Source organism: Oryctolagus cuniculus, chromosome 5 (genome assembly GCF_964237555.1).
Source record: "Oryctolagus cuniculus chromosome 5, mOryCun1.1, whole genome shotgun sequence".
In the NCBI taxonomy this organism is placed as follows: Eukaryota; Metazoa; Chordata; class Mammalia; order Lagomorpha; family Leporidae; genus Oryctolagus; species Oryctolagus cuniculus.
The window spans coordinates 86,740,119-86,753,386 of record NC_091436.1 but is presented as its reverse complement, the minus strand read 5'-3'; the positions used below and the strand labels follow the sequence as shown (position 1 = coordinate 86,753,386).

The following is a 13,268-nucleotide window of genomic DNA, read 5'->3' as shown; positions in this document are numbered from 1 at the left end:
TGAACAGGTATTCACACACCAAGCTTCACAGAGCTAACAAAGAAAACTGTAAGAAAAGGTGTACTACATGAAGGGAGGAAGAGAAGAGTTAATTATGTCACCTGAATTAACTTTTTTTAAAATTTATTTATATGAAAGTCAGAGTTACAGCAAGAGAGGGAGAGACACAGAGAGGAGAGATATCTTCCATCTCCCAGTTCACTCCCTTAACGGCCACAAAGGCCACAGCTAGGCCAGGCTGAAGCCAGGAGTCAGGAGCTTCCTCCAGGTCTCCCATGTGAGTTCAGGGGCCCAAGCACTTGGTCCACCCTTCACTGATTTCCCAGGAGTATCAGCAGGGGGCTGGATTGGAAGTGGGAGCAGCTGAGATTCAATCTGGCACTCCTGTGGGATGCTGGCACTGTAGATGACTGCGTCACCTGCTGTACCGCAGTGCTGGCCCCAGTCAGCTTTTCATCACTATAGCAAATATCTGACAGAAGCTACTTATAAAGTAAAGAGGTTATCCTGGCTCACAGTTTTAGAGGTTCACAGTCCAAGATCAGGTGAGCCTCACTGGTTCAGCCACCTGAACCAGAGGATGGCAGTGGCAGAGTGTGTGTAGAGGAATGATGACATGGTAAGCAAGGAAACAAAGCCTCAATGTCACAGAGATTACATAACAAAAGGGAAAGTATGTGTCTATGTCCCTATTTACAAAGCCTCCATGAATTCATTACTGGGGCTTCACTCCAAATCTACAACCAAATCCAATCTAATCACCTCCCAAAGGCCTGATCTCTAAATACTATATAACATAGGTCTTTAGGGACCAAGTATTTTAATACACAGGCCTTTGTGAGCTCCCCAACTAACAACAAAATTGTAACATTCCATCTCTGGCCCCCAAAACTTCATGTCCATCTCATAATGCATTCATTCCATCCTCAAAAGTCTAAAAGCCTTAATGGTCCAGCATTGCTCAAAAGTTGAAGTCTAGAGTCTTATCTGAGATCTCAAAGCAAACTGCTTCTATGAGCCTGTAAAAAAAATGTTATATACTTCCTAGATACAATGGCAGAAGAGGCACAGGGTAAACATTTCAATCACAAAAGTAGGAGCTACAAGCTACAGAACTAGAAAAAATTAATTGGACCAAAGGAAAAAAAAAAAAAAAGGCAGGACAAACAGTAATCCTAAAGCTCCAAGTCCAGCATCTGGGACACACTGTGATTAAGTATCAACTCCCAAGGGCCTGGGTTACAGTCCATGCTCCAGCTCTCATACGCTGATGCTTAGTCTCTGCAGCTCCATGAAGCATTGCCCTGCTGGGGGATCTCTGCATCAACTTTGATCTGACACCTAATTGATGGAGTAAAGCAATTCTACAAAAAAAAAAAAATTTTTTTCAAATAAAAAATGTAGGAGGTATGAAAGAATCACCACATTGCAACCTTTAATGAAGTAACTGATTAAAAGAATACTGCTAAGGGGCTAGCGCTGTGGCATAGTGGGTAAACCCTTCACCTGTGCAACCAGCATCCCATATGGGTATCAGTTTGTGTCCCAGCTAATCTACTTCCAATGTAGCTCCCTGATGATGTGCCTGGGAAGACAGTGGGGGGTAGCCCAAGTGCTTGGGCACCTGCACCCACATGGGGGACTCAAATTAAGATCTGGAACCCTGGCTTCATACTGGCCCAGATCTGGCCCCTGTGGCCATCTGGGGAGTGAACCAGTGGATAGAGGATCTCTCTTTCTCTGTCTCTCACTCTCTAACTCTGCCTTTCAAATAAAATAAGTAAATCTTTAAAGAGAGAGAGAGAAAATTGATAAACATAAAGCCAAAGAGAAAGTCTGTTGACCAAGTCATCAGCTGTTGCTTTCTGAATCTACAGAAAAAGTAGGGCAACCCCATCTGATGTGTCCTCTGTTGTGACCCAATAATATACACATGGCATCACTGAAATATTCCTGCAAAACTCCCCCCAGAACTAAACTAAATCTAATTGAGTTTATAGATCAAATTCTTTAGCTATCCAAAATATAAAGGTTGGAGTTTAAAAACAAAACCAAAAACATGACACCACAAGGAAAGCATCAGCAAAATCCATAATGATATGGTTTCCTCAAAAAGTCAATGGCGAGCACACTTTAGCCTAGGAGTTAGGATACACACATACCACATCAGAGTGCCTACGGATCAAATGGCATAGTTTCTCCAACAGATAAATCACAAGTTCAAAAAAATGGGAGGGGAGTGGAACTTTTGAATTAATAACCCTACTTAGATCTTAATTTGATGAATTGTAAAAAGCTGTTATAAACAAGAGTCACTGATGAGCAGAACAGAATAAGGATAGACTCAATAGAGCAAATATAGTTAAATGTTAATGGTAAAATCTATGCATTCTGTAATCAGTTGTACAATTTAGCTTTGCTTATATTTTTGAAATTTTCATCATAAAATGTTGGGGAGGGAGTTCTAACAAACTCAGGGAAATCTGAACTAAATGGATATTTGATGATGCTAAGAAATTTCTTGAGACTATAGTTAATAACATTATATTGTATACCTGAAAACTACTAAAGCATTTTAAGCATTCTCACTGCAAAAATTTATAAGTATATGAGATATGTGAAGCAGTTTGCCTTAGCCATTCTACAATACTTACAGATATCAGATTATGTTATGCACAATTATGTAGAATTTTTGCTTGTGAAATAAATGACTTTAGGAAATAAAGTTTTTAAAAGAAATTATTTTAATGTAAAATTTATAGTTATTAAAGGAAAAACTAGCTTATCTTTTAGAGATACATACTGAAATGTTTATAAACAAAATGTGTCATATGGGATTTGCTTCTAAATAATACAAGAGGGAGGTGAAATTTGACATTGAATTGATAATTATGAAGCTAGCCAGAAGGTACATACAGGTTTCATTATACCATTTTATTTTTATTTTGTACATGTTTGAAACTTTCCATAATAAAAAAAATTATTAGGGGCCCACATTGTGGTATAGCCAGTTAAGCCACCATCTGCAACACTGGCATCCGATATGGGCACCAGTTCAAGTTCCAACTTCCTCTACTTCCGATCCAGCTCCCTGCTAATGCGCCTGTGAAAGCAGAAGACGGCCCAAGTGCTTGGGCCCCTGCCACCCACATGAGAGACCTAGGTGAAGCTCCTGGCTCCTGGCTTTGGCCTGGCCCAGCCCCAGCTGTTGTGGCCATCTGGGGAGAGAACCAGTAGATGGAAGACCTCTCTGCCTCTCTGTGTCTTCTCTCTCTGTAACACTGCCTCCCAAATAAGTAAATCTTTTTTAAAAAACTATTAAGAAAAGGTCATTGAGGGGCCAGTGCTGTGGTGCAGCGGGTTAAAGGCATGGTTTGTAGTGCCAGCATCCCAAATGGGCACCTGTTCAAGTGCTGGCTGCTCCACTTCCAATTCAGCTCCTTGTTAATGCAGCTGGGAAAGCAGCAGAGGATTGCCCAAATGCTTAGGCCCTTGTGCCCACATGGAAGACCAGAAGAAACTCCCGGCTCCTGGCTTTGGCCTGGTCCAGTTCAGTTATTGCAGCCATCAGGGAGGGAACCAGTGGATGGAGGATATCACTCTCTCTCTCTCTCTCTCTGTCTTTCCTTCTGTCTCTCTGTAAATCTTTTAAATAAATAATCTTTTAAAAAAAGATCTGAATTAATGAAGAGCTATTTATGATTATAAATGGAACTATTAAATATAATAAAATATAAATTCTACTTAGATTAATTTACAAGTTAAATAAAATTTTTCAGATTATGAAAGCAGGAATCTAAAGCCCTTTTCTTTGATTACAAGCTAGCCTTAATAAGTCACTTCTAAGCACCAGCAGAAGTGATGATGCCTGAATTCCAAGGCAAGTTCATAAAAAAAGATATGGTTTCCACCCAGCTCTCTATCTCAGGTTATTTGTGATTCTAACCCAGCATCATGTTGGTAAAAAGACCATGTGGAAAGGTCATTTTTAGGTGTTCTGACCAATAGTCCAGTTCTCAACAACGAGCACCAACTGTCACATGTCAAATTATCAAGTGAGGAAACAAGCCTACAAATCCAGCTGACACACAATGAACACAGGGTAGCTATACCTACTAACTCCTGTTCAACTTGCAGTTCCGTGAGCAAATTAAAGGTTGCTACGCTTTACACCACTAAATCTTGGGGTGGTTCATTATATGACAACATATACAAACAAAACAGAAACCACAATGAAAATATCAGCTGTTTAGAAACTTGTCCTCTATTCATTCCAGAATGTATATGAAAAAACAAAGGTTCAGAAGAAGCTGAGCCAACTTTGAAAAAGAAGTGCCAACAGAGAAGTTTCACCCTAACAAATACTAAAATATACTACAAAACTACAATATTACTGTTTCGAAAAAAAAAAACCTACTACTATTTTAGGAAAGGAAAAATGAAGAAACAAAATACAGAGTGAAATCTGGGAACAAAATACATGACATTTTGGAGACTGACAAATCTGGCTCTGATGCAATACTTAACATCTCTGACCCCTGTTTGGTCAGGGGAATAATAACACCTAACTCATAGTGTAATTATAACGATTAAGTAAGTCCTTAAAAGTGCTTAGGGATGGGTGCTATGGCATAGCACAGCTTGGGATATCTACATCGCATATCAGAGTGGCTGGCATTAAGCCCTGTCTCTGTTTCCAACACAGCTCCCTGCTAATGCACACCCTGGGAAGCAGCAGGTGATGACTCAAGTACTTGGGTAACTATCACCCACATGGGAGACTCGAATAGAGCTCCTGCCTTCCAACTTTGAACAGGCCCAGCCTCGGCTGTTGTGGGCATATGACGAGTGAACAACCAGATGGAAGATTCTTTCTCTCTGCTGCTCCGCCCTTCAAAGCAATACAAATAAATAAATAAAAAGATTTTTAAGAGTGTTTTTTGTATGTAACATGCTTAAACATTTCAAAAATAACAAATAAAACAATAAAACACTTAAAAACAGGCTCCATGTATATGGAATAAGATTTTACATATATACAGAATAGTCTCAGTATAATAAAGTGATAGATGCAGGTAAAAGTGATTAAAATGTTAACAAGAAGAGTCACTGATGAATGGTTAAATGGTAAATTTATACATCTTTATATTTTTATGTCCTAAATTCTCTACAATTTATGAGTCCATGTTATCTACAAAGTTATTAATAGGGCCAGCACTGTGGCACTGTATGTTAATCCTCTGCCTGTGGCGCCTGCATCCCATTGGGCGCCAATTCTCGTCGCAGCTGCTCCTCTTCCAGTCCAGCTCTCCGCTGTGGTCTGAGAAAGCAGTGAAAGATGGCACAAGTGCCTGGACCCCTGCAACCACGTGGAAGACCAGGAAGAAGCTTCTGGCTTCGATTTGGCTCAGCTCCAGCCATTGCAGCCATCTGGGAAGTGAACCAGCAGCTGGAAGACCTTTCTCTCTGTCTTTCCCTCTTTCTGTAACTCTACCTCTCAAATAAATAAATAAAATCTTTTTAAAAATTTATTAATAATTATTATTATTGTTGTTAAGAATGACTTTTTAGTATAATTCTTGAAACACTGGGCTTCTGGATCAGAATGACCTACATTCAAGTCCCATTCTGCAACATTATCTATCAGATTGAGCAAGTTATTTAACAACTCCAAACTTCAGTTTGCAATATGAGCCTTATAAACATCAAGAAACTGCACATTAAAAACACAATGAGCTACCACTACTACCCTTTATTTCTTTCTCCTCCCTAATTGCTCTTGCTAAAACATCTAGTACTATATTGAATAAGAGGGGTGAAACTGGACATCCTTGTCTTGTTCCAGATCTGACTGGAAACGCTTTCAGTTTTTCCCCATTTGTATGATATTGGCTGTTGCTTTGTGATATACAGCCTTTGTAATTTTGAGGAATGTTCCTACTATATAGAATTTAACAACAGCAAAAAAAAATAATAATAAATACAGTTGGAAAATGAGCAAAGGACTTCAACAGTTCTCAAAAGAAGAAATACAGGCCGGCACCGCGGCTCACTAGGCTAATCCTCCGCCTTGCGGCGCCGGCACACCGGGTTCTTGTCCCGGTCAGGGCGCAGGATTCTGTCCCGGTTGCCCCTCTTCCAGGCCAGCTCTCTGCTGTGGCCAGGGAGTGCAGTGGAGGATGGCCCAAGTGCTTGGGCCCTGCACCCCATGGGAGACCAGGAGAAGCACCTGGCTCCTGCCTTCGGATCAGCGCGGTGCGCTGGCCACAGCGCGCCGGCTGCGGGCGGCCATTGGAGGGTGAACCAACAGCAAAGGAAGACCTTTCTCTCTGTCTCACTGTCCACTCTGCCTGTCAAAAAAAAAAAAATCAAAAAAAAATATATATATAAAAAAAGAAGAAATACAAATGCCCAACAAATATATGAAAAAATGATCAACTTCACTAACCATCAGGGAAATGTAAATCAAAACCACAATGAGATATCACTTCACCATGTCAGAATGGCTAAAATCCAAAACACAGAGTAACAAATGCTGGCGAGGATATGGACAAAGACCAATACTTATACACTGTTGATGGGAAAATAAATTAGCGCAGACACTGTGGAAAACAGTGTGGAGATTTCTTAAAAAAAAAACACACACACACACACACACACAAAAAAAAAAAAAAAAAAAAACACAAAAAAAAAACAAAAACGGGCCGGCGCCGTGGCTCAATAGGCTAATCCTCCACCTTGCGGCGCCGGCACACCGGGTTCTAGTCCCGGTCGGGGCACCGGATTCTGTCCCGGTTGCCCCTCTTCCAGGCCAGCTCTCTGCTATGGCCAGGGAGTGCAGTGGAGGATGGCCCAGGTGCTTGGGCCCTGCACCCCATGGGAGACCAGGAAAAGCACCTGGCTCCTGGCTCCTGCCATCGGATCAGCGCGGTGCGCCGGCTGCAGCGGCGGCCATTGGAGGGTGAACCAACGGCAAAAGGAAGACCTTTCTCTCTCTGTCTCTCTCTCTCACTGTCCACTCTGCCTGCCAAAAATAAAAAAAAAAAATAAAAAAAAAAAAGATAAAAAAAAAAAGAAAAAACTGGAAACAGACTTACCATTTGATTCAGCAATACCACTACTGCTTATATACCCAAAAGACTTGAACACCATGTATCAAAGAGATACCTACACCACCATGTTTATAGCAGCACTGTTCCTAACAGCCAAAATTTGGAATCAACTAAGGTGTCCCTCATCAGATGAATGAATAAAGAAAATGTGATATATTTACACACAATATTATTCAGTTATAAAAAAGAATGAAATTCTACTATCTGCAGCAAAATGGATACAACTGGAGAACACTATGTTGAGTGAAATAAGTCAGACCCAGAAAGACAAATACCACGTTTTAAACAAAAAGAAACCAAAATAAAAAGAATGTGTATGTAAGTATTGCTACAGATAACAATTTTGCAAAACTTTGTTTTATACCTTTGTCAAACCAATGCTTAAGAATGTTATACTAGGGGCCAGGGCTGTGGTGCAGCAGGTTAAAGCCGCCACCTACAGCACTGGCATCCCATATGGGCACCAGTTCAAGTCCTGGCTGCTCCACTTCCTATCTTACTCTGTGCTATGGACTGGGAAATCATTAAAAAATGGCCCAAGTTCTTAGGCCCCTGCACCCATGTGGGAGACCCAGAAGAAGCTCCTGGATCCTGGTTTCGGATCGGTGCAGCTCCAGATATTGTGGCCATCCGGGAAGTGAACCAGTGGATGCAAGACCTCTCTCTCTCTGAACCAGTGCATGCAAGACACCTCTCTCTCTCTGCCTCTGCGTAAATCTGCCTTTCAAATAAGTAAATAAATCTTTTAAAAAAAAAAAAAAGAATGTTCTAGTTATATAGTTTTAAATATCTGTGATTACTTTAAAATGTATTTTGTATAGGTGAAATGGTCATTTTCCCATTTAATTATTATTTATAGCCATTGTCTATATTCCCACTAAACTAGGGTCTTTTTACTTTACTTGTTAAATTTCTTCTTTGATGAAGTATTAAGCCTTTCTACTGTAATGTAAATTTAAAAGGTTATCTCAAAAAATACAAAAACAAGACAGGAAGAGAAAAGGAAGAAGGGTAGGAGGGAGTGGGAGGGAGGAAAGAAAAATCATTATGTTCTTAGAGTTGCTTAGAATTTTACCTATAAATCATATTGAATCTGTTAAAAACTAATTAATAAAATAAAATTTAAAAAATTAAATAAAAACTACAGTAGGCGACTCTACTCTTCCTACAAATCACTTACAAAGGTCCAAAGGCTATATTCTTATCTTCCAACAGGTAAGATTCAGCACCATAATTCACACTGCAAGAATAATCTATTTCCCAAAAAACGCCTTCAAAGATATTTAGCAGCTATAAGTTTCAAGACTATATAAGGGGTCTGGCACTGTGGCACAGCAGGTAAAGCTGCCGCCTGGAGTGCACCCATCCCATATGGGTGACAGTTTGAGTCTGGGCTGCTCCACTTCCAACTAAGCTCTCTGCTATGGCCTGGGAAAGCAGTGGAAGATGGCACAAGTCCTTGGGGCCCTGCACCCACGTGGGAGACCCAGAAGAAACTCCTGGCTCCTGGCTTCAGATCAGCCCTGCTCTGGCCATTGTGGTCATTTGGAGAGTAAACCAGTGGATGGAAGACCCCTCTCTCTCTCTCTCTCTCTGCCTCTCTATAACCACAGCTGGAGCCTGGGTCCTCTGCACACTCTGGTATGAGTCTTCACAAGATGGCCCATGAATTCCTGACAGGGAGACTTGGTGAACAGTCTACTTCCAGAGGCTGAGGGTCAGACAGCTGTAGGTCTTGAAGACAGCGTCCAAAGTGGCCTTGGTGAAGTTGCCCAGGGTGGCAGTACTCCCCTGGCTGAGGTGTTGTAGTCATCAATGCCGGCCATCTGCAGCAGCTTCCTGGGGACAGGGGCAGAGATGACGCCAGTGTCCCTGGGAGCAGGAACGAGGCACACCAGCACAGAGCCACAGCATCTGGTCACCTTGCAAGGCACTGTGTGGGGGTTGCCGATCTTGTTCCCCTAGAAGTCTCCCCGCACCAGTACAAAGGAGGGCTTGGCAAGGATGATGGCCCCTTGCATGGCAGTGGCTACCATGCTGGAGCAATTCACATCCAGGCCTCGCTGGCAACAAACGCCTTGAATCTGATCTGCTGGCCAGCCCACGTCCGCTTCTGCACTGGCATGATCTTTAAAACCTTGGCCTTGAAGGCTGGCCCCAGGAAAAAGTCAATGATCTCAGACTCCTGGATGAGCAAGGAGAAGAGGTAGGTCTCCTCCAGGTACGCGATCTTCAGGCCCTTACCCAGGCGGCGCACCTTGGTCACAGCAGCCACTCTTGGTCATCGGCCTTGCTTCCGCGAGCTCCATGGCAAAGACTGAGGCCCTGGACGCCTCTGCTCAAGCCTCTGAGGAAGCTCCCAAGGCCTCCCCTTCCAGGGCCCTCACGCTGCACCGCTGTCATTCACCATGTGGTGTTATCTCAGAGCAGAAGCTCTTCTCACTTCTTCTAATTCTAACATTATACCCTGATTATTTTGTCTATATAGGTATAATTTTGTATAATTTCAGAATAGATATATTCCCTTATCACATAAAGGGGATTTTCTTGCATAATAATCTTCCAGAGATAGTGAATATACATGAACACACACAAATCTTTTAAATAAAATCCTATATACACAATGAAAAGCACACTATAGAAGTTATGGTTTTGTAACTTTTGAACAGATTTTTCCTGGGAAAAGGATACCTACCCACTCATTTATTTAAGACAGTTTTATAATGTTTAACATCACTTTTGCTGATTATAGCAGTAATAAATGGAAAATACCCAAAAATGTATGCAAAATTCTACTCAAACCCAACCACTCAGAGGTAATATTTATGTGTAATTCCCTTCCTCAGGGCCAGCGCTATGGCGTAGCAGGTAAAGCCACTGCCTGCAGTGGCAGCATCCCATATGGGCGCCAGTTCAAGTCCCGGCTGCTCCACTTGCGATCCAGCTCTCTGCTATGGCTTGGGAAAGCAGCAGAAGATGGTCCAAGCCCTTGGGCCCCTGCACCTCCGTGGGAGACTGGGAGGAAGCTCCTGGTTCCTAGCTTTGGATCGGCGCAGCTCCAGCCATTGCAGCCAACTGGGGAATGAACCAGCGGATGGAAGACCTCTCTCTCTCTCTAACTCTGATTTTCAAGTAAAATAAATAAATCTTTAAAAAAAAATTCCCTTCCTCTTTTCATAACAGAAATACAAGGTACAGATTAAATAACACAGTTCAGACAGAGTCCTATGGCTTCTTAAAAACAGGTAACCCTGGATACAATGATTTTGTAAGTAGACCACCTCAGATACTTAGTTCAACCTGGTTGTTGACCCACTTCACAAGGAGATGGGTGGAAGTCCCCAGACAAAGCCCAATAATTACATTAAGTTGATATTTCTTTTATATAGAACCTATTAATCTAGCTTAGAATACCTTCTGGATGACAGAATGCAAGTGCTTAGTAATTACTTTCCACCCTAAGGATTCCACTTCTCCCACACTTATAAAATCAAACACCTCTGTGGCCAGAAAGTTTGGGTTTAATAAAGGGGATTAAAGAAAGGAGGTTTAAGTTCCAGCTTGTGAAGCGGAACACCAGGTGGAGATCCAGCTGCTCTTGATCGGATCCAGCTCCCTGCTAGTGCACTTACTAAGGGAGGGAAAAGATTGTCCAAGTCCTTGTGCCTCTCCCATCCATGTGGGAGACCTGGATTGAGTTCAGGCTCCTGGCTTCAGCCTGGCCCAGTCCCAGCTGCTGGGCCATTTGGGGAATGAACCAAAGGATGGAAGATCTGTGTGGCTCTGCCTTTCAAATAAATACATCTTGAAAATCAAACACCTTATCCTCACAAAGCACATTTCTCAGAAAAATATCAATCACTATTTAAGACTGATTATTATTATTCAATTCCAAATCAACAAAAAGCAAAGCCATTAGTGTAGCACCCGTGTTTAACAGTCACAGGAACCGGTCAACCTAGAGAAAATTTAAGTCACCAAATTCCTTGTGCATTCATTCTACCTGGCTGCTATCCTGGGCGATCGACTACGTTAAGATTAAGAAGGGCAGCAGGTTCAAAACAGCAGAGAAAAGATGCAGATGTCTATCTTGAAGGAAAAGTTCTCCTCTACTACTTACTGCACAGATATTATTCCTTGAAATACCCAAACGACAGAAATCTACAACTTTGTCTCAGGGACAAAACTTTCTGATTTCAACATGTCAACTGAATTTTAATTTTTTCAGGAAATTTCAGCTTCCTGACTGGCTTTGTTTTGTGACCCGTCCCCTTAGGACTATCCATGGGATGTGTTGACGGGTACTATCTTGCTCGTGACTTGGACTCAACAAACCTTATGGCCTCCTCTTTCTACCCACGACACTGCGGGAATAGCTTTGACCGCGGGATGTGTGCCTGAGAGCATACGGGCTGGGGGCGAGGGGATTCCGCCCAAACAAGGGGCTGCGGCAGGGCCTCGAACCCTCCTCCGTCAGCTAACTGGGCTGCCCTTGGACAGTTTCCAGTTCAGCCGATCACAGATTTCACTTTTAAGGCATCGACGATAAAAGACCGGGTTTTGAGAAATAGGTGCGAAAAAGGTTGGGAACGGGGCCAGGTCCTCCCGCGAAGGCAGCCTCGAGAAAGGGAGCACTTCAACCCACCCTTCCGCCCTCGCTTCCGGGCCCGGACGCTCGGCCCAGCTCCCCGCGGCCGCTCTTCGCGGCGCTCGCTCTGCCCACGTCCCGCGGCCGCACGGCCTGCACGGCCTGCACAGAGCGAAGCAGCGCGGGTTTTCCTCGGAGAGAACCCGCGGCGCCCGCCTGACCCCGCGCTGCGGCGTTACCTGTTGAGGAGCAGGGAAGCAGCGCTGAGACAGAGCAGCAGGAAGCAGAAGAGCGGGTACTGGCGGCAGATCTCGCGTCCCACGTCCAGCCGCAGCCGCTGCTTCAGCTTCCCTACCACACTGCGCACCCAGGGCACCATTTCCCTCGGCACTGCTGATGCTGCGCTACCGGCGGAGGCCGAGGTCGCGGCGACCCCCATCCACCTTCCGCGTCCCCGCCCCGGCGGCACGGGAGCGGACCGCCCGGCCAGCTGCAGCAGCCCCAAGCCCCGCCCCCGCAGTTCCCGTCGCGCGTGCGCGGCCGCCGACCAGAGGCCCGGCCGCAAGACACGCCCAAGGTCGTCACCCGGCACGAGGGGCCCGCCGGAGCGGCGCGTGAGCCCTCCCTGAAGGGACCGGTTCCACCTGCCGCCGACCTTATCCAGAAATGAAGGCGGTAAACGCCTGTATTACGGAAGCGAGGCAGAAAGTAGTGCCCAAGCACAGCGCAAACTGCAGCCCCCGCAGGTGCCGGGCACTGCCGGCGAAGCACCGGAGCTCGCTGGGAACTGTAGTCTTAGCGATCCGAACCTTGGACGGGCGGGGACGCGCAGGCGCACCCCCAGCCACCCTCCACCCCTCCTCACCGTACTCGTCTAGCGCCGGGTGAGAACAGGTCTGAGCTTTGCGCAGCGCCCAAGGAAGAGAATAAGGGCTCAGAAGAAGCTTCGAGTCCTTATTGTACAAGGGGCAGACCAGGGACTTGCGGGAGTGGCCCCCGAGTTACCCTGGGCCGCCGCCCCTTGGGGACAGCCTCTTCTGAGCGCTCACGGGCAAGGTGGAGTTTAGTTCACGCTAGCCCCGGGGGCATAACCAAAAAAGCGTGCGAAGCGGAATGGCAGAGTGCCTAGAATAGTCTCTTCAGTAATGCATTACATTTGTAAATTTCGAGTTCTCTCTTCCCTGCTCCTGAGAAACGCAGGAAGACAGCGTAGTAATCGCTAAAACTTACTAGGCGGCGCCCAAAGCACTGCTGACTTTCACACATTGACATCACCTCTAAGTTTCCACTTTTCACAGTTAGTTACCGAGACGGAGAAACTTGGGATAACCGAGCCAGGGAGGCTGGGGTTCAAAGCCGTTGTTTTAGCGTCCCCAAGCCGGCGCTCCTCTGTCTCCTGTCATCTTTTCCCTAGGATCTTATTCTGCAAACGGAGCGGCAAGACACACTCAGAAGTGATTTTAAATGACAAACCACAAGGCGTATGTCGTCTCGGGAATAGTTTCCAATATTACATTCCAGAAACATGGATCATCTTGAATGATGCCATTTTCTGTTATCAGATTGTT

The 13,268-nt window shown here is 44.6% G+C and overlaps 1 protein-coding gene across 11 annotated transcripts in view; it reads right to left on the bottom strand.

Moving 5' to 3' along the window:
- The window catches only part of SNX14 (sorting nexin 14), a 99,011-nt gene extending 86,728 nt beyond the window's left edge, over window positions 1–12,283 (bottom strand). For 3 of the 11 annotated variants that reach the window (XM_051854508.2, XM_051854507.2, XM_051854509.2), the window contains exon 1: window positions 11,940–12,230. In XM_051854508.2, the coding sequence (XP_051710468.1) occupies window positions 11,940–12,139 (200 nt within the window). In that variant the 5' untranslated portion in view covers window positions 12,140–12,230. Of the gene's footprint in view, window positions 1–11,939 lie in introns of all 11 variants that reach the window. The other 8 variants (XM_070073809.1, XM_070073811.1, XM_051854512.2 and 5 more) reach the window with 6 other exon arrangements.
- Between the last annotated feature and the right edge of the window lie 985 nt (window positions 12,284–13,268).